At 42.3% G+C, this 20,588-nt stretch overlaps 1 protein-coding gene and 1 long non-coding RNA gene across 3 annotated transcripts in view; one reads left to right on the top strand and one right to left on the bottom strand.

The window, feature by feature from the left end:
• LOC120802471 (polypeptide N-acetylgalactosaminyltransferase 10-like) overlaps window positions 1-10,564 on the bottom strand; it is a 91,691-nt gene extending 81,127 nt beyond the window's left edge. The window contains exon 1 of one of the 2 annotated variants that reach the window (XM_040150330.1): window positions 10,305-10,564. In XM_040150330.1, coding sequence (XP_040006264.1) covers window positions 10,305-10,463 — 159 coding nt within the window. In that variant the 5' untranslated portion in view covers window positions 10,464-10,564. Of the gene's footprint in view, window positions 1-2,138; window positions 2,191-10,304 lie in introns of those variants that run through there. The other variant, XM_040150331.1, reaches the window with a different exon arrangement.
• On the top strand, window positions 10,544-20,215 carry LOC120802472. Its single transcript, XR_005709232.1, has 5 exons — window positions 10,544-10,656; window positions 12,090-12,192; window positions 19,745-19,794; window positions 19,885-20,019; window positions 20,148-20,215. It is a non-coding gene; the product is annotated as an uncharacterized LOC120802472 (long non-coding RNA).
• Window positions 20,216-20,588: the final 373 nt, after the last annotated feature.

Genomic DNA, 20,588 nt, shown 5'->3' with positions numbered 1-20,588 from the left:
GTCTCCCTCGTTTCCAGAGGCTTAACACATTAAAGATAAAATCTCATTTCCCAGTCCAGAAGCACAGCTAGCCCAGAGCGAAGTGAGACTACATCAGGTGCTGACGTTAAAAGCTTTTCTCCTGATCACCAAATCTTCTATCGGGGCGATTTACTTTCTCTCTAAACAACCTTACTGTAGCAAAGTCTCATGTCAGTGTAAGTGAAAATTTGGTTCTATAGTAACGCAACAAAAAATGTTATACATCGGGATGGGATGGACACATTGCTATTACTATTTGAGTTTGAATATTTGGCAAAACGTTAATTTCTTTCATATGGCCCATTCCTTTCTGATCATATTTCCATGATAACAATCATTATCGATCCTAATTGTTTTCTTGATTAATCAATTAATTGTACTGTCTATAAAATGTCTGAAAATACTCAAAAATGCTCATCATAATTTCCCACAGAACAATGTGACGCCTTCAAATGTCTTGTTTTGTCCCATCAACAGTCAAAAAACCTAAAATATTCCACTAACTATCATATAGCGAAGAACAATCCTCACGTTTGAGCAGCTGAAACCTGTGAATGTTTGGTATTTTTGCCAGAAAAATGGCAGAACTGGTGGACGCATTACCAAATAATTGCCAATTAATTTTGAGTCGACTGGGTAATGAATTAATCATTTAGTTGTTTCAGCTCTAGTTATGTTAACACAAAGGAAGGGACAATTTAATTCGTCTTCAAGTTAAATCTTATAAGTTGCTACCACCCAGAAGTAAAAATCCAGCGTGTGTGTTATAGTTATGTTACAGAAACATTATGTAACTATTAAATATGAAAAAGGTAAATTCTGTCTCATGAAAAACAAAAGTTAGATTTTTAAACAATTTCATTTTGGCTGCTAAATCTTACTTCTAAAAATGGTCAGGTAAGACCAATTTCCAGACGGGAGATATCGTCATGCAATGTGTGTGTCCCCAAGCAACAAGATTTGAACAAAGGTTCTGATGTAAAAGCAAAGACAGCAACTCCAAAGCAGTGGGTTACAGTGGTGAGGTACTTCATAGTTTCTCAGCCAGCATAAAACATTAAAAGAACAAAGAGGGAGCTGATCACAACAAACATGTCAGGGGGAAATGGAAGAGCCACCACCAGCCAGAGCGTTGCGCATTGTGTGTAAGAAGAAAAGAGTAGGATCAGCAGAGGGTCAACAGACCAAAAAAGAAAGTGGCAAACAGCACAGCAAGACAAGAATAACCCCTGGTCCAACAATAACACGATGGAAATCAGCGAAGCAACAGCTGGATTTTTGAACACATCCTGAGATGGCATCTGCTTTACTCGACTGGTAACGTAACCTCCAACGCTGGCTTCTAAGTGCATTGGTTATTGTGCTGAAGTGGCAGTTTGGTGTGGGAATAACATTTTCTGGCGTCGTTCGTAGCAGAGATTCAGTGTCCTAATGTTAGGAAGGTGAACGCTACACGGTAAGCTATTGTTAGAGTTTTATTCCTACCAAACACTAAGTCACACAAACTACCTCGTAGTCTGGCATGACTGGGTCATTTATTTCCAGACGCATCCCGAGTGCGTCCTTTCACTTATCATTAACTCGTCATCTTACCACCATGTAACCCGGCTCCTAATCAACAGAGCTAAGCTAGACTACTAGCCCTCTGACTGTATCGGTAACTTAGCCGGTCATCTACAGAGCTAAGCTGCATACTAGCTTCCGTCAGACTGAGGGAAGATGAAGCGGATCGTAACATTAGCGGAACATATTCACGTATTGGGTAACTCACCAACTGCCTGTTGCTGTGGCTTGAGTTGTCACCCCTGCCAAGGGAAGACCGTTCCCTGTTGCTAGTAACCCAGTCAGTTTAAAGCTAGCTTCTAGCAACCACTTTAGCACACAACTACTTTTGTTCAAATGTTTTTGGTCTTTTTACGTCACCGTAGGACGACTTGGAATTTACTTTTGTAGCTCTCACCATCACAATGACGACATTTTACCTAAAGCAAGCAACTAACTAACAGTGCATAAAAAACCCAAGCAGTCAAAACATCATTTAGGTTGTAAACAAGGCAACAGTTTAGTCATATTATGTAAACCAACATATTTGGATGTAAAACTGAAAGTGAACAGACCTGAAATGTCAGTAACAATTACACACACTCCAATTGCAAAGAAAGCCATGTCCATGAACGACAGACAGCAAGTAATGTATGTCAAAGTTGAACCAGAAGGTTCAAAGTCAATATGTAATGATTTTACCGCTTGCCTTTGTTTCTCGTCCAAATAAGTTTGGCAAACTTGGTTTAAAACCTGATTGTCTGACAGCTCATATTTCTTGCAATGTTACCATGTTCCAAGATCTCCGCACTTCACTTGGTGAGTGTTTTACAATAAAATAAAATGCAAGTTGTAATAGATCAGAATTATGCTGTAAAAAAAAAAAAAAATAAATGAATAAAGATAAATGAATAAATAAATAAAAATCTCTCTTTCACAATTATGAGCAAACATTTTGGCAGCTCGCTAAGTAACGATCACAGAACAAGTGTTGGGTTTCAAGAAAACAACCTTGTTACATCAACATCATAAATTTCCTCATTATATTGTCAAAGTAAAAACCTTAACCATTTCCTCTCCGGCCTCAAATAGACTTTTTCTAATGCTTAACACTCAGACAACAAAAATGAAGAGGTCTTCCTTTGCAGTGAAGAAAGTTTTTTTTTTTTTTTTTTTACAAAAAAATAACACACAGCTGTGTGCAGTGTAATAAACTCCAACGAACTCTCACAACCGTTATCATAAACCATGTTAGACTGTCTTAATCCAACTCTCACAGCCTCATTAATTGCTCTTAACCTCACAGGATTCATAAGAGTTGATGCAATTTCCTTAATTACAAGAGGGCCTCCATTTCCCACACTTGTTTGCAGTCATATGAGGAAATTCAGCGCAGCCTGAAATTACTCCCAATACCGAAATGTGCCTTAAGGAGGCTCAGCGTTTCTTCAAATCTCGGTGCATGTGTGGTGCAATCCACACGAGCGGTTTTGCGATGGCAGCCTAAATCCATTTAATTTCAATTTTGTTTTCTGCGCACTTTGGATTCACGCTTTCCCGTAGGTGCAGCCTCAAGGTTCCCAAACGCTCTGAAATCACTGCCTGCTACTGGCATGAAACATCATTCCCTCTCTCCCACATGATGTCAATAGAGCAGAAAGAGATTTTTCACAGAACCACAGGCTAGACTCATATTCAACTTTAATGTTTATCAGAATAGCAACTGAGAGGAAACAGACATTGAGCTGTAGGTCAAACAGTTCGACTCCGCTGAAGCGCTAAGGAGAGGCAGGGACCAGGCCTTACAGACGACTGTACCGAGGCGTCAGAAATTGGGACATTTAGATGACTCTATACGTCTAGTTTTTCCCAGTTAGTGGAATTCGGTTTTAGCGACGCCATCCTTTTCTTCTACACATTCCCTTGAAGACGAAACTGCTAGAGGAGAAATCATTCATTCGAAAAGTTATATTACTTGTTAAGTGGCTGCAAAATAAACACAATTAGTTCAATATGTGCAGAAAGAGTTTCAGTTTTTTCGTCACAATATGCTGCTATGAAAATATTAGCTTTTCTTATTATAACAATGTAGGCTACAAGCCAAATTACTCCATTAAATTATTTAATTGGGTCCAATCATGCCTCTGCACACTTGCAGCCTAATTACAGGCAACATGTGTTTTTAAAAAGGTTTTCAGTAGGTAAGAAGTAAATGAATAAAGCATCACGGCTTTGTTTATTTTCCTTCAAAGGACAAATGTCAGACTTTCAATGTTTTTTAAGGCCCCTGGGAGGCCTGGAGGACAGAGGGGTCAAACAAATCTGATTTGCATTGTGACTGTGGGGTACGAATACATCACAAGCAGACAGCCAGGGAATTCAAAATCAGACTGAAGCACCGGGGGGGTGTTTATTCAGAAAACCAGTTTATTTTAGAGTAAGAATTTTGCCCGGCAAACTGTGGTTTGACAATCTGCAGCTTCTAAAGCAGAAAAGAGTAATTAAAAGAAGTTATTGCACTATTTTTTGAGCTGGGATTTCTCCTTGTCCTGAGATGTTCTACTTAGACGTCCTTGTTTACTTTGACATCCGCTTATTAATAAGACTGGACAGTTGCTGACTGACCTTCTACTGGCTCTAAAACAGTATGAGTAAGTGTGCGTCTCAGTGTGTGTAAGTCAGGGAGTGTACTGTACAAGTGTCAGAGGCAAAATGCACAAGGTCCTGCAGTGATGCACGAGCGGTAATCCAGCCTACAGTGTGTGGCTCATAAATGTAGCCTCCGGTGTAGAGAAGCCCATATGATTCTCATTTCTCTGTGACAGGGCCATGAATCTCGGCCAACTTTCCTTTCAAGAGCACACCTTATCCTCTGGACTTTTACCAGAGATGATTGGATCCAGTTAGCGGAAGGAAAAGCCATCCGCGAGTAGCCCCCAAAAACAGAACCTGACCAGGGAATACATAAAAACTTATGCAGAGATATGCAGTCTGTAGCCTGATCTATATTTTCCATGCGGGCTCCCCACCTTGAACTATTCAGGCTGGGTTGGGCTCTGCTGTTTATCTTAATTCCATCAGGTTCTTAGAAATGAACCTTTTAATTAGAATTGAAATAGTTGGTAATTGTTTAGTCTAATTTTCAAAAATAAGGACAAGTGCCTATCAAGTTATGAGATGCCTGTTTCAAATGACTTTAAACTGACCACCTTTGAATTTTTTTTGAATTGCCAGGCAGAGAAAAGCAGCACCTCCTCGAATCCGAGATGCTTTAACTTAAAAGATTAATTATTGATTAATTTTCTCAGTTGACTGATCAATCAATGACTAATGCTGGTTCCATCCGAAACTGCTTCATACCAAAAGCCAGAATCAGTTGCCTTGGCTGCGAGGCTTTGACACTGAAGCGGCTCTAGGAAGCACTGAGTTACAGTCACTGGAGGCATCTTAGCCGGGGTTCAGTAGATTTAAACCCCCTGGTTAGAACTTAGAAAATGAGTTCAGCCAACACTTGAAAATCTTTCACCTCACTTTTGTTTGTAAACCACATTCACAAAATAATATTTTTAGTAGAAGAGGCTCAAAACTCCACTGAGTCACATCAGCAACAGTACAGGAGCAGCATATGATACTTGTCTGGTCATGGAATCCTGCATTGTTGAGGTCTAAGGCACTGGTTCCCACAGTGGGTAGGGCTGGGTACTGAACTTCGATACTTTTATGGCACTGTACGAATTGCTTAGATACTACTGAGTATCGAAGAATCCCTGTTATTCAGTTCCAAATTTCGGGATTTCTTGGTCTCTGAGTTGCTAAATCGGTTTATATTTTTTATGTTATGAAACTGCTTTGAGTGTGTAGCGGGTGCCACTTTCACCAGCACGCTGATTTATTTCCTTTTTTTTTTTTTTTTTTTACTGTAAATTCTGATCCACACATCATTAAATTAGGCAACATTTACATTAACAACATTTTCAAATTATATTATTTAAAACATGTCAAAATGGAAAAATAAACATCTAAATCACAAACAATACTCGTTAAATATGCAGTTATGGCACAGCTGAGACTGAGGACAACAACAAAAGAGGGCCAGTTGTCGGAGTAATTCAACAGGCTTTCTGGCAAGCATGTTTTCCAGATGCAAAGCGGTCAGAAATAAATGAGCTGTGAACAGAGTGAGCAACAGTAAACTGCGTGTTGCTGTAAAAGGAAATCAAAGAAATCCTGATACATCTGAGCCCCTAACACAGTCTGACGCCACCAGAAGAAGTAAGATTAGATGTATGGTGAAAACTACTTGGCTTACGGCTAGCTGTCGCACACCACAGCGCCACATCTGTTGGAAAAACTGGCAGTTGCAGCAATGACTAACCCAAATCTTATCAATAAGAACACCCTTAAGGATCGGAAGTGAATCTCAAGTGACTCAGAGAGGTAAATGAAAAATAAAAAACGATGCATTAATAACTAAGTACGATATTTATCTGCAGATCTTAACAGCAACATAGTCTGCTGACTTCTCATCATCATGGCCGTACCCACCGCTGAGGTCACCGAGGTCCAGACGTCTGTATTTTCTCCGAGGTGCGTGTGTTAAAAGTCGTGAAATAATTGTCCAAAAATAACTGTAGGGTGTTTAAATAACTGTGGATCAGTTATTATTATCTTTCTGACAGGAACAGCTCTCGCCATTTATGCGAGAGAGGAAGAAAGGAACGCCATGTATTGTATGTACTGCTCTCGGTGGGGCCCAACATTTGTCGGGGAAAACTAAGTTTGTCAACTCGACCGCAAACTTTAAACATGAAACGCCTGTAAAGCGCAACAACAGCATGAAGCATTAAACTATGCAGGGACAGATGCACTGGTGGAATACTGGCGCCTTTGCCAGCGGCATCGGTGTCCACGTTTTCAGCATTATATATTTTCAGTAGTGAGCCCCAGTGCTACTAGTGGAAACAGGTTAGCCTGGAGCCTCGATGTAGAATATCTCTCTAAATATCTGAGACAATATAGAGCCCAATTACAAATTAAGTGACGCCAGCCCTGATTGTTCAACTAAAGTTGGATGGGAATTTAGCTGGACATCACAGCAGGCAGCAGGTCAAACTCCGCGGCCTCTTTTTTTTTTCCTCTCCGCTAATCTCCATTTAACCCTGAGCTGCTGGAGCAGACAGGAGGAGGCTGAGCCATCCCAGCTTCCTCCTGTCTGTTTCAACAGGCATCTTTTACAAAGAGAAGAGAAATGTGCAAATTACCTTTCTGTGGGGAAGCTTTGAAGCAGCTCCTGTTTGCTAGAGCTGTATGAAATACTCGTCCAGGCACCGTTTGCTTGGGCGTACGATTACAGCTTGCACTACTCGGAACTGCTGCATTTGATATGGTCGTGTTAGCACAATGCAGAGGTCAACACCTCAGAGAGAGGCACTTACTATATTTAGTGCTCAGGTCAGGGTTGTGCCTGCATACAGATGGGCGACAACGTTAAGGAAGAACCAACATAAAGTGTCTTAGCCACGCGAGCCTCCAGAACTGTTTCGGTGCTCCTTGGCATTGATTCTTCAAGTCTCAGGAACTCTATGCATGAACAACGTTCCTCTGAAAGATATTCCCTCATTATGTGTTTGGAATTAGGGAAAGATTGTCGTAATTGAACCTTAAAACTACCGTTAAGGTCTGGCACAGAGAACCGTGAGGTGCAGAATTGTCCAATACTGACGCCAATCCCAAGGGATGCCGAGCCGGTCTAACAGGCTGGTTCCAAATCTCCCATAGGTGTTCGGTTAGGTTGAGATCTGGTGACACCCTCATCAAACCATTCAGCGACCCCTCGCTCCCTGCGCGGAGGCATCTGCGTCACATTTGTTATGTGTCTGGACTCATTGATTGAGGTTTTTTTCCTTTAATTTGTCACCCGTCTGTACAGTGGAGGCAGGCTGCCTGGGTGTTTTGTTCAAACACCAAGTTGCGAAAACTAGTCGCCATTCACCAAAGTGCACGAGTAGGAGACAGTTCACAGAAAGCCGGTGAGTAAGTAATATCAGTAAGCTACCACGTGCAGGGTCCCACAAGACGTCCTCCCCTAAAGACTGTCTCTAAAATTTAACATTAACCTTCGAGGGAAAAGAGCAAAAGCCCCGCATCACACAGCAAAGCCCACGAGCTTAACGAACGAGGCAACTGTGCCTTCATCCGGTTACTATGTTCACGACGAGATGAGATATGTCAGTATCGGTCAGACTCAGCTCAGGTGAGGACAGGAGATAGTTAATTCGCAGGAATGAATCAGGGCAGCGTGTCCCAATGACTCGGTCCGTGCCTCTCGTGTGAAGTTTGTAGGTTCTGACCAGAAGATAAAATGCTGATTGCCAACTTTGTTTGACACTCACATTGTTAAAATAGTTACAAATGTTTGTTTGCAGTTTTTTTAACTCTGCCTTTTAAAGGCTCCTACATTATTGGAGAAAGTTGGCTTTAGTTTTCTAACCAGCCTGTCTGTCTGTCTCTGATCAAACCGCTCTGGAGGTTGACAGCTGTTATCACAAAGTCTGCTAATTTGTAACAGCATTTTCCCCGGAGTCGCGGATGTCCCTTAATCCCATTCATAACATTTCTTGTCATTTCAAAATATCAAATCCACACTTCGGCAGAGAAAAGAATTTCCTTGCAGAACAAGTTGGCTTTATCATCCCCACAATTCAGCCTGCAAATTAGCTGTAGCTGCTGATGATGACAACAACACATGGGAGACGTCGCTGCGGACTTTTGATGGGGGGTTTTCGTCAACTTTTACGGAATAAACACTGAGCTGCTCATGAAAATAGCTGTTTCCAGAGCTATCGGAGACTTTGTACCAGCTTGATTCTGCATGAAGACACGTGTACCAGGCTCTGGCTAATGTACGTGCCCATTCCCTCTCACTAAATACCTACATTTATTCTAGTCAAGCATGTTTGCTGCATTCGGACACACACCACCAACACCCAAAATGCCCAACAACACACATACCATCCATGAAAGCCTCCATTCAGCAGATCTTGCCTCATTTGAATAAGCGGGGCTGCTATTGTCTGCCAAATAGGGTCCGTTTTGGGGACGTTTCTGAATTTTTAATGTGGACCAACATAACATCACACCCAGCACCGGCTTGTGCATCTCATTTTTTCTTCTTCTTCTTTTTTTTTTTTTTTTTGGTTAGCTTTTAAAACTTTTGCATTCTCGCTGCTAAGATTGCAACCAGAAGGAGAAGGGGACGAATATGGGTGCGTGATTAGATATGAGTACATAAAAAATGAGAGGAAATGATAGGGATAAATGAACCTGACAGTCCAAACATTTTTGGGTCAGGCGGGTCCTTCGAGGAGCAAAGAACTACAACGCCATGGTTGCCATTTGAGTTGGGTTGAAGGAGCAGAAAGCCAACTTGTCACACAGGTTGAAAATCTATTTCGCTTTCTGTTCTGGCTGGACGAGCCTTTGAGGGATATCACACATTCGGATTTATAGTTATTCTTGAGTGAAACGGCGGCTTACAGGAGCTGACCTCTGTGTAGGGTTTGAAAAATTCTGGATTTAGATCGTGTCACATAGTTTTCGCCAATTTATTATTGTTTTTTTTTTTTTTTTTAAACCAGGATTCTCTCTTTTTTTTCCTACACAAAAAAGAAAAAGCTGGATCGCCACAATGACTGAAAGTAGGGATAAGGTGATTTAAATCTGTGTATCAAAAGAACGAAAGATAACAACAATGTTCACAATCGACAAATCACAAAATTAATTTACCACGGGAAAAATGTCAAACATTCGCTGGATCCAGCATCTCAAATGTCAGAGTTTGCTGCTCTTTTATGTTTTATATCATTTTAATTTTTGATGTCTTTGGGTTTTGTATCGATGGTTGGAAATAACAGAACACAGTGTAGGGCCACTGGGAACCTAGAATGGGCGGCTCACATTTGCTGACACTATGGAAACTCCATAATAAGGTTAATAACCATAAAAGCAACCGACAGATTAAAATGACAATGGAAAGCAAATCATCAGCTGCGGCCCCGCAAGGCTTGTAACAACACACCGGCTCTTAGCCGTAGTGGGACCATGGTGGTTTTTAAAACTTTCCTGGGTCGAGAGGGTGACTTCGTGGAGGGGCAGAGCCCCCAGCCACCGACCCGGCGAACCCAGAACCACCGACCCCGACCCCGCCGTGCACCTTTAACTGCGTGTCAACATGTGAACGCGGCGCCGACCGCTTCACGTTCGACAACTTCCTGAAGTCCCTGTTATTGTAACTTCAGTGCGACGCCTAGCTCCGGGTTTAGCTACGTGGCTCCCGGTTCATCCCGGCCGCTGTAACTAATGACCTGCCATGCTAACACGGTAACCAAACTGGGTCCATCTTGTAAATTACATCACACTCTCTCGCTCTCTCATGAACACACACACACACACACACACACACACACAGTATGAGAATGCCAAGGTTGATGTATTGGCGGTAAAGCGTTGAGGCGAGCACAGGGGACACCGGGAAGTACGCAGCTTTCAGCCGAGTATGATTTCTGCCTCCACACTGCATACGGCGAACAAACTAACAGAAGTCATTTCTGGTGTGTGTGTGTGTGGGGGGGGGGGTAACCGTCACCGTCACCGTTGAAACACGGCGAGACGGTCGAGAAACAGCGGCCGGCCACGAAGACCTCACCGCTACGCTGAGCCACTCGCGGTCGAGATTCCCTTACCTGTACCGGGGGGATGCCGCCCGGACCGTCCGCTGCGTCGGGCGAGTTGTCGAACACTCGGTCCCTGTACAGAGACCACAGCCCGACGTTCGGGAGGAAGAGAAGAGCCGCCAAGAGCAGCCCGGCGAACTGCAGCAGCCTCTTCTCCTTCCGCCTCATCTCTCCGGGAGAAAGCGTGCGAAGCGGCGGCGGTGGAAAACTGGCGAGTCCCGAACCACCGCTTTTCTTAGCGGAGGCAACTTTCACTCTGACCGGGGGCACGGACACCGGCGCTGTGACGCTCCACGGCTGCTGTCTCTGCCGCTAGGGGGAGCGAGCCACTGTGCTTCGGCTCGGAGCGGAGGGTGCGGAGGTGGGTGTTCAACCGACGGAGGACTTTTTGTTTTTTGGGTTTTTTTTGTAAAGGATGTTTTGGATGGGATGTAACGATTCTTTCAAACCTGCCGAGGTTCCCTTGGGTAATAAAAGCCAGTAGATTACAAACTATAAAAAGGGGAAATAGCCGCAACTAAATCATCCTGACAAGTTCCACCACTGATTTACCACTTGTGCTGCCTTCAAATACACCTCGGAAACAACACACACTCGTTTTTTTTTTCGGGGGGGGGCATAACCACCTGTTTATGTAGTAAATCTGTCCTGGAATAATGACAAATAAAATGTAGGTAAACGCGCCAGCATGCGTATAAAAATCGCTTTATTTTAATTGTTTCGAATCACTTGAGGACATTGTCTCATGAACATAAATGGACATGGACTCCTCCTCCAGAGGAGAGACACCATTTAAAAAAAACAAGGTTAAAACCATCAACTTCTGCTGGGAGAACATCCAAATCTCATTGGATGTACTTCCTTGTCACTGCTAAACTTGCTTTAACGCTAAATCTGTTCGCCACCGTGACACTCTTTCCATTTAGTTCCTGAGAACTTAAGGCCAGGTTCCGTAAAATCCAACCATTTATTACAGGATTACAGGATTTTATGATTTGTCAGCCGGATCAAGATCTTAGGAAGTTAAAAGAATATTGTAGTTGTCTGTGAACTGATTTCTAAAATATTTTGATTTTATTACATGTTTTTTTTCAGAAAAGAACAATGTGTGTGCTTTTTAAAAAATGTTATATCTCACTTTATATTTCTTCTCTTCTCTTTAGTCTTGCGCTGTCTTTAAATTACTCCGCCTGAATCCCCTCTGAATCTGTTTGTGCAGTCAATTGCACAATGGCTCTTTAGCAATTTAGCAGCACTTGATGCACAATGGCAGAGGCTGGCTGTTTTGTGTTTGCCCCTCAGCGGGGACTAACCGTGGTGACTTCCGCATTCAGTGGTGTCCCGTGAAAACTCTCCATATGGCTGTGCCATACAAAATCCATTAACCAGTGCAGCACTGGGGATGTTGAGCTGATACTTCCTGCTTTTGTCACCATATCTGGTTGGTGACAAAAGCCGTCTGGTTTATGCTTTGCAAAACATGGTGCTGAGGAACGACTCTAAGTTAGTTAATTGAATATTACAGTAAGCTAAAAAAAAAAAAAAAAAAAAACTTAACTTTGTTTGGTGACAATTAACCGAACATGTTTTTTAGTGGACATGAGCCAAACTTCGTGATGGCAGACAACCACTGAAATATCTCATTCACCCAAAATAAATTCTCACTGCAATAAACACGTGACGGAAATGTCATCGAAAATAAAGCCGTTGTTGAATGGCACGCTGAAGAAGATATTTACTGATCCAGCGGCGTCCGAAACAACAATCATCTGATTCATCAGGTTTCTCCTGCAGATCCTCCACCACAGCTGAGCAAGAGCCGGCGGTGGAGTAAATGAGGCCCAGCTGCGTCTGTGATGGAAATCCTCGGAACCCAAGCAGCCACCACGTCTACCTTGTAAGACCTGAACAAAGCCTGTGTCTTTTGTAGACTGGCTGTAAGCATGTCCTAGTGCATTTCCAAATTATGCCTTGTTGGTGGAAGAGAGGTTTGGATTCATATTTTTTTCTGTCAAACCGACAATTTGAAACAGTGTGATTATAATTTATGCAGTTAACGGTGTATTAACCAGCTGAGCAAGGTGCATTTATTCGGTGACCGTTGATTTTGTCGGCTATAGTGCCAACCATTGCCAGCAAATTTACTCAGCTGCAGGTAATTAACATCGATTCTATGAGTTGGCCAGACAACAAAAAAGAAACTCTCAGCTGTTGTCTGGTTCATAAGCTCTATGGAAGCCGGGGTCTGTGCTATTTCTGCCCTATTCTGTGAGTTTGATCCTCGATTTAGGTTAATCTATACTCCCTCTCACCAGGGGCGATTCGACCAAGACCTAGTAGACTGAATTTGCTGGCCAAAGGGCTAATGACTGGTAGGAAATGTGGGTGCACACACAAACCCACACACACACACACACACACACACACCATTCAACACCTTTCAATGTTCCTTTACTTATTGTTTTAATGGTGCATTGTATATAAGCTAAAGAAATATTTACAAAGTTACCCATAAATATCATCTCTTGATATTTGCACTTTTTCATTGACATCCGAGAAGTAAATGAGAATTTTAATGTTGGTTTACTGAAGAAAAACAGCACAAAATGAGAAGAAGGGAAAATAAGGTATATTCATTTTATATTGTGATGCCCTCGCCAACGCCTGCTGACTTTTTCTTCTTTGTCTGTAGCATCAGTATTATACATGCTGTCCGCTAGCACCACACCATTGCTGCTTCTGCATGCAACCCGCAGAGTTATGGATTTTAAAAAAGTGCTCGCCACAAATCAATGCGGGTTGAAACACTGGAGTGTGGCTGACACAACAAAGGCATCAAATGCATGAGCAGAAATGAAAACATGAAAAATAACCTGAGAGCATTTGTAGAACATCACGCAGCCAGAGACCATGCTGGCAGGAAAAAAAAAACGAAAACACAGACTCATATTGTGGACACATGTAAGAACAGTATGAACCGGACAAGCCATTTTCCCGGTTCGCATATGGAACTGTTAGGAAATGATGGAGGATTTGGACAAAGCTAAATGAAAGGACATGCACAGAATTCTTCATGACCAGCAAAGATTTTGGCCATTGGGCGAACAGGAAGCTGATACCGAAGTGGTGCTAGCCTTGCCTGAAATCCCGACACTGGGCTTCAAACACACAGGGGCATAGCTGGAAAGATAAATACTAGTCAATAAATATTTTCTTATTGTTCTCTAGATTATGCAACTACTAGTAATAAAGCCTTTATTAAATTTGGGTTTTGTTAAATGCTTGTTAATCCTGGGTCTGAATGGCTGCAACTGTCAGGCGCTCGTCTATCCATCATCCTCCTCTGTCGGTCAGTGTACAGCAGTTCACTGCACAGAGCAGGGGAACGGGAGCCTATCAAGCTGGCTGCTTTAAGTAAACCTAAAGTTCAAGTTTAGCGACAAAACAGAGCACTTTACGTAGCGCACAACGATGCCATGAGGAACAGAAAAAGTTCAATTTCAGCTGTCACTATCAAAGACATAGATGTTCCCTTCCAAAAGCGGTAATTCCACACATCAGTCAAGTTGGAAATATACGCACTTGACTGATGAAGCCGCATATAAGTTTTAGCTGAAATAGATTTTCGCTTTTTTGCGATAGGATGAGGGCCACGAATTTTATCCCCCATTTTTGACAAAGGAGGTGCATCAGGAAGGGATCATGTCATGCCCCCAGTTTTCACTAATGGTGGACCTTCCATCCAAGTACTGAACATAAAGTTAAGCCCCAGTGACATATCAAGATGAATTGTGTCCTACACGCCCGGGTCGCCCTTCATGACCAACTGGCCAGTGATATCACTCGTCTCAGCCGTCAATCAAAAGAAACCTGGCGTCTGATCATCAGTGATGAGGCACAAACTGAACTCGTAACATTCTTTCCCTGAAACAGAACTGACTGAATCATTGGACTATAGGGAAATAACTTCCCTGCCGACGTGAAATCATCACAGATGAGCTATTTGCAATCTTTGTCCCCGCAGTGTTGCCTACTACAGTTTATACAGCACATGGGTGTACATTTTATGCTGCTGTTTCTGTGAGTTTAAAGGGAGTGGATGTTGTTGCATCTGCAGGTGTTTGTGTGGTTAATGTCTGAAGTCACCGTTAGGTTGTGGCAGATAAAATGATATGTCATAAGGTACATGTCATGTTCAAACTGCAGTAAAGATGAAGGAGCACCTAGAGTGTCATCTGTGAGGTAGTTTCACTCCTCAACAAACTTGACAGGGACATGGAAATGACTATCATTTTGTTATGTTGATGAAGATTGCAGTTGGGCAGCTTTGAGGTTTTACTTAGGCGCCGTTGTGCTTTTAGCTAAAGGCTAAAAGCCAACAAATCTTAGTTTAGCATGTTAGAGGAAAAGTCAAAGGATCACCACAGTTCAACCAGAGGGGGACATGAATGTCACTGCCAAATTTCATGGCAATCCATCTAATAGTTGTCGAGACATTCTACTCAAATCCACAAAATCGACCCTCATGGTGGCGCTAGAGGAATAGTCAGGGGATCATCAAAGTCATTAGAATACATCATCTGGGGGCAATGAATTTCTCTACCAAATTTTGTGCCAAACCATCCAGTAGATCTAGAGAAATTTTACAGGATTAGTGAAAACTTTGACCTGCTGGTGGTGGTACAGGAAAAGTCAGGAGGCTTCATTGTCTGTATATGAATGTCTATTTAAAATTTCACCTTAATCTATCGAGTAGTTGTTGACATATTTCAGTCCGGTCCAGAGTGGTGGACCAACCGACCAACCAACAGATTGACGGGGCCATTCCTAGACCCATGATGCCAGCGTGGCACAGAAAAAGAAAAAGAGGTAAATAATTCCCCAGGTCAGGTGATGGGAAACAACCTAAAGGGATACAAGCCTACGATTTTCCCTCGTCTCCACCCGGGAATCGTTTGCAATTGCACTCAACTAGATTATAGATAAAAACATCTTTCCATAAATCAATGGCTTTTAGTTACCTGGCCCGGGCTGCACCATCAGTGCCTTGTCTGCTGAAGTGAACTGATGCTTACTAATTGTTAATCAGAAAGGTCTCAGTGCCAGAATAAATGCAGCTAATGGGTTTCAGCACACAACAGTCAATCATCGGTCTGCCACCAGTGGAATAAAGGCATGCTAACAGTATGCTTTGCTTTGATGCCCTGCAAATTACCTTGATTTTTTTTCTGACCTCTTACAAATCCACACTGAGCCTGTGACACAAGCAGGAGGAGTTATAAAGCAAAGGTCTGCTCAATCAAAGTAAATCCCCACCACATTCAGAGCTTGCAGGTTTCATCCATAATTCATGCGGGAAGACGCTGAACAGATTGAATTGTCACAACTCAGGCTGGTACAGATGAGGAGAACGAGGGAGGAATGAGCTGTTCTCTCTCCTTGAGCATCCTGAGCGGGATAGAAAGAGTAGGATTAGTACCGAGAGCAATCGCAACACATCCTGACGTCAAGTCCACTCTGTGAATCTGGCTAATCTTTGCCCACAACAAGCCGTTACGTGTCTGCACGTCAAATGCAAGTATTATTAACAAGTACAATAGTAGGCGAAGAGTTACAACTGGCTGGTTTATGATACAAAGATTAGGGAGGGAGTCGATTCGAATTTAATGAGTTGGTGAATTCGAAGGTTCAAGAAAAAAACAGTTTTAATATTATTTGGTCAGGCAGGAAAATGCACTACTGTGAGATCTCTAGGTGTGTTTAGGCATAATGGGTTATTAAACAGTTGGACACTCATTCCTTCCCAAAAAACAGTCTCCAAAGATGTACGAGCTGTGAGTATTCATACAATACATGCGCCAAGCATCATAAAAACGTTGTGGACAATGTTCACTGCAGTTCCAATTCCTCGTGTGTTAACTGCTCAGATTGTTCTTCTGTAAACAGAAGGAGATTAAAAAAAATGGGGAGAAAATGCAGAAAATAATGAGCCCTACACATTTTTATGCAAATAGTAAGAATGCATTTTTTCCCATGTAAAATTTTATTCTTTCTAAAACGAATTGAAATGAAAAAAGTCATTTTCTGGAAATGTGATTTAATTAAGTTCTTGACCTTAATTCAGCTTTCCAGTTTTCATGTGACTTTTACAGTCCTCATCATCTAGTCATAATCCCATTACACTCCTAGAGCCATCCCTGAAGGCTTGTACTTGGTGTGTGTAAAGACTGTGTGCGTGAGGGTGTTCATGAGCCCTCATTACCCAGACTCCCAGATGCTGTACCCAGTGTTCACCTTCCCTTTAAGCCCATATGATCCTTTAAACACCGGTGCACGTGAAACGTCACTCTTTCTGATTGAAGCTCTGCTCAGTGCGAGTGACTGAACATGTTTAACATGTTTCATTTTGATCCGTGGTACAGAGCAAGGACTCTGCCTTCTCCTGCTCTGAGATCAATCAATGATAGCTACGTGATCGACAGCTGCACTGCAGTAAAAATCTAAAGTGTGTTGCAGCAAGAGCATGTTAAGTATGTTCCTGGGTTTGAAGCAGCAACCACTACAGCTGAAAGTTTAAACTAGTATGGAAATGTCTTAAGTTGCAGTTCCTCTAATGCTGGCACATTTAGTGCGATTTCACATTACGTGGTAAGACCTCTAAACTAAATTTGGCTGACAGCTTTAGCTGCCAGTGTTTTTAAAATTCCTTCTCTCTTCAGTTTCTGCACATGGCAACCACAGTATGGTTAAGGTGAGGGAAAGATCGGGGTTATAGCACATAAACTATGGTGGAGGTAAGGTTAGGGTTAGGTAGCTAAAACAGTTGGTTAAGGATAGGTAATGTTGCAGTGCAAGTGCAAATGTTAATCGCAGGTCTCCTGCATGAAGTCTAGAACACGACGTGCCACCATCCAGACCTTCAATGCCTTGCTTTCCAGCTCGCTGCAAACAGGTGGCGTGCTACTCTTTAAATTTGCTCTCAACATTGGCACTGGACATAAACAGTGTAGTGCAGGTTTGTCTAATATGGATGTAATTCTTAAGGATACTGGGCTGTTTTTGGGCTTTGTTCATATGCTTGCGGAAAGTTCCAATATCTGAGAAAGTGAACTGCTGAAGTCTGAAGTTCCATTCAGACGTTTCGCTGGCTTTAGATAATTAACTACAAATCATGTATACTTAATTGCAGGTTTTCTTTTCCTGCACTTTGGTTTTTCACGGTGTACAGAAATGAACTGAATTCAACGAACAGTCAGGAAAAAAAAGTCTGAAAACTTAAAAAAAGGCTCTGAAAATGGCATGTGATTTGTGGATCTGTTAAACCATGCAAAACCACCAGTCTTTATCTAATGTGCTAGAAAACATGAAACATCAATGAAATCCGAAGAAAATATCAAAGAAGCCTAAAGCTAAAGAGCTGTGAATGTAGTAAGTACTACAATTTGTTCTATAGTTGCAAATAATGCCTGTGGCCTTCAGTCAGTCATTTTAAACCTCCCACATGCTCTACCCCGTGGCCACCTGTCCATTAAGACCATATAATCTGCTAGATATTGATGCAATAAAAAGGCCACAGTAGAAGTGTCTGATTAGATTGGAACATCTGCTCCATATGTCCAGCTTGGCATGTACACTGTCCTCAGCCTTCGCAATAACAGTGGAACACAGCCGTCACCACTCAAGGTGGTAATTAATATTTACCGCTGGCATCTGGGCTACCTGTTAGTTGATGTCTTAAATCAGTGTAATCTGTGTCGGGGCTTATTGGGCTGAAGAACTTTGGAGATAGATTTTGCCATTTACCCATCAGCAATATCTTAACTATAACCTTTACGTCGATTATGCGACCGCGTACTTAACAGTAGACGCGGCTCAGCGTCCCCCAGGAGGAGCTGGCTGACGTGGCCGTTCAGAAGGAGGTCTGGGAGACTCCGCTAAGCGCACTGCTACCACCGCCCAGACCTGGATAAGCAGCAGAAGAGGAACGGGTGGATGGATTACATGAACCCTAGGGCCATGTCAAATTTCTCCTGGCATTTTTAACTCTCTGGTGTTCTCCCTATGAACTACTACTACTACCAGTAATAATAATAATGATAAGGGAGAAGCAGAATAACAATAATGATGATAAAAATAACAATGCTGACTTTATTTAGATAACACCTCAACAACAGAAATTGCAACATCATAACGCAGTTTTATTTAAAAAAAATAAATAAATATGTCCAAGAAATAAATCTGTAAATAGTCTAGGATAAAATAAATTGGCTATAAATACATATAATAATAATATCTGTAAAATGCTCCACACACTTTTGTCTTCTGACATGTTTTAGGAGTAGAATTTCAAAGAAACGCGTATTTGAAAAATGTATGTTTAAAATGTCTCACTTAAATACCTGTGTATGACTCATTCTGAAGGAGTGACAGACAATGAGAACCTGGATGATGTTTTTCATTAGATCTGTCTCCTTAAAGTTGCTTTGATTGATTTTTTTTTTGACCACTTGGTGGCAGAATAACTTCACCACAAGCTGCAGACACGCGGCCCCGATCATATTATTGCGTTAAAAAGTTAGTACGGTTGACGTGTTCGCAAACATCAGACACGGGGAAACTCTCTTTGGCTCTGAATTTGAGTCTCTCTCTTCTGGCTTCATATCTGCCAAATGTTTCCCTTTCTTCACCAGTTAGTCTCTAACTTTGTCCTGTCTTGCTCTGAATAAAAGCAGAACCTAAGTGGATTTCAGAAGGAAGGAAATAAGTGTTGCTATATATTTACATTATTAGCAACACACATTACCAACAGTATCGGTTTTTGGTCTCCTGAACTGAACCAGAGGGGCAGTGCTTCAAAACAGAAAATATTATTGCCCTTGAGCCAGACTCAGAGATATTATATCATCAGTAACTGTACGTAAATATGATAAGCAAACACTTGAACAAATAAAGAAATACAAATTGGTCTTGAATGAAATGCAAACGCAGTCATCTGCCGCTTCCTGTCAGGTGTTTGTGATGCAACACCCTGTGTACTGGGTGCACTTTTCCTCCCTAGTGGCATTTAGAGCCGCAAAGGTTCGGCGGCGTCCAGGCAGTTTTCTAGTCACAATATTGAAGCTCTCTGTGGTTTTTTTTGGTTTTTTTTTGTTTCTGATAAGTGCTGAAACCCTGTGGAGCTGGCAGTGAGAGCACGATCGCTTCCCGTTGAATAACTCCAAGTCGAAATGCACTTTAGTAACCTGAAGTAGTACATGTGGTCATCGAAACCTTAGATCCTAGTTACATCAGACTACTTTGCAGCTTTGCCTCACTCGCATCGGGGCCGCAGGAAACTGATGTCAGCGGGGAGTTCTAATCTTATCCCTGGCTTTCATTTTGGCTAACCTGGGGCGTTTGCATCCCCTAGCTTATCGTTTGACAGCTCGTGTTTTTTTTAACTGATCCAGATTCACTGCGGTGATGCCGCCCTTTTCCCAGATCTCAGCAACGGCTTTCGGTGAGTACGATGTTATCCTAAGTGATAGAGATGACAGCAAAAACTGCTAAAACCAGACCCAAGTTGTCTCCTCTGTGATTCGTCCTCCAGATCATTCTGTCGGCCCAAAGATGAGCCAATCCTGGTGAAAGCTGGAACAACGTGTCGCTGTCAGCTCGTTCATCTCGGTGTCCCCATGGCTTTGGATACACACACGATACTTGTTGCTCCACACATTCAGTGATGGTTTTGATCTTTATTATATATTAATAATCACCAGACCTAACCTTTAATATTTAATTTGATAAAAAATATTTCTAAAGCTGAGAATTCTAGATAAATGATTTCTCCCACTGTTTATTTCATTTTAACAGCTATCGGCGCCTCTGCCACTTCCTGTACGTCAAGTCCACCCCCTCTATCATGAGCAACAGGTTCAGCCTGTACTGTCCTACTCCAGCTGTTTTCTGGCTGTCTTTTTTACTTTTAACAAGTTTTTGCAACTTTTTTCTTTTTCCAAAATAAAACAACTTTCATGTTTCACCGGAATTATTTTTAGGGAATTAGATATATTGTGTGCTGCGGTTACCACACAGCCTTGGGACCACAGGGAAAGTGGACTCAGTCTTTTGGACCTCGCTGTATGTCTTTGATTTTTACCGCTGGAAAGAGTTGGAAAGAGCTCAATGCGCGTGCACGTTTGCGTTTGACTTCTCTGCTGAGCACGAATGACACGAGCACATCAAGGACGGGGGCTTGCCGGCAGAGAGCGAACAGGTGAGGCCGACACGCTGGCGTGGCAGGTCCTTATCTTC

The sequence above is a fragment of the Xiphias gladius genome, chromosome 17 (assembly GCF_016859285.1).
Source record: "Xiphias gladius isolate SHS-SW01 ecotype Sanya breed wild chromosome 17, ASM1685928v1, whole genome shotgun sequence".
Lineage (NCBI taxonomy): Eukaryota > Metazoa > Chordata > Actinopteri > Istiophoriformes > Xiphiidae > Xiphias > Xiphias gladius.
This window is presented reverse-complemented; position numbering and strand designations above follow the sequence as displayed.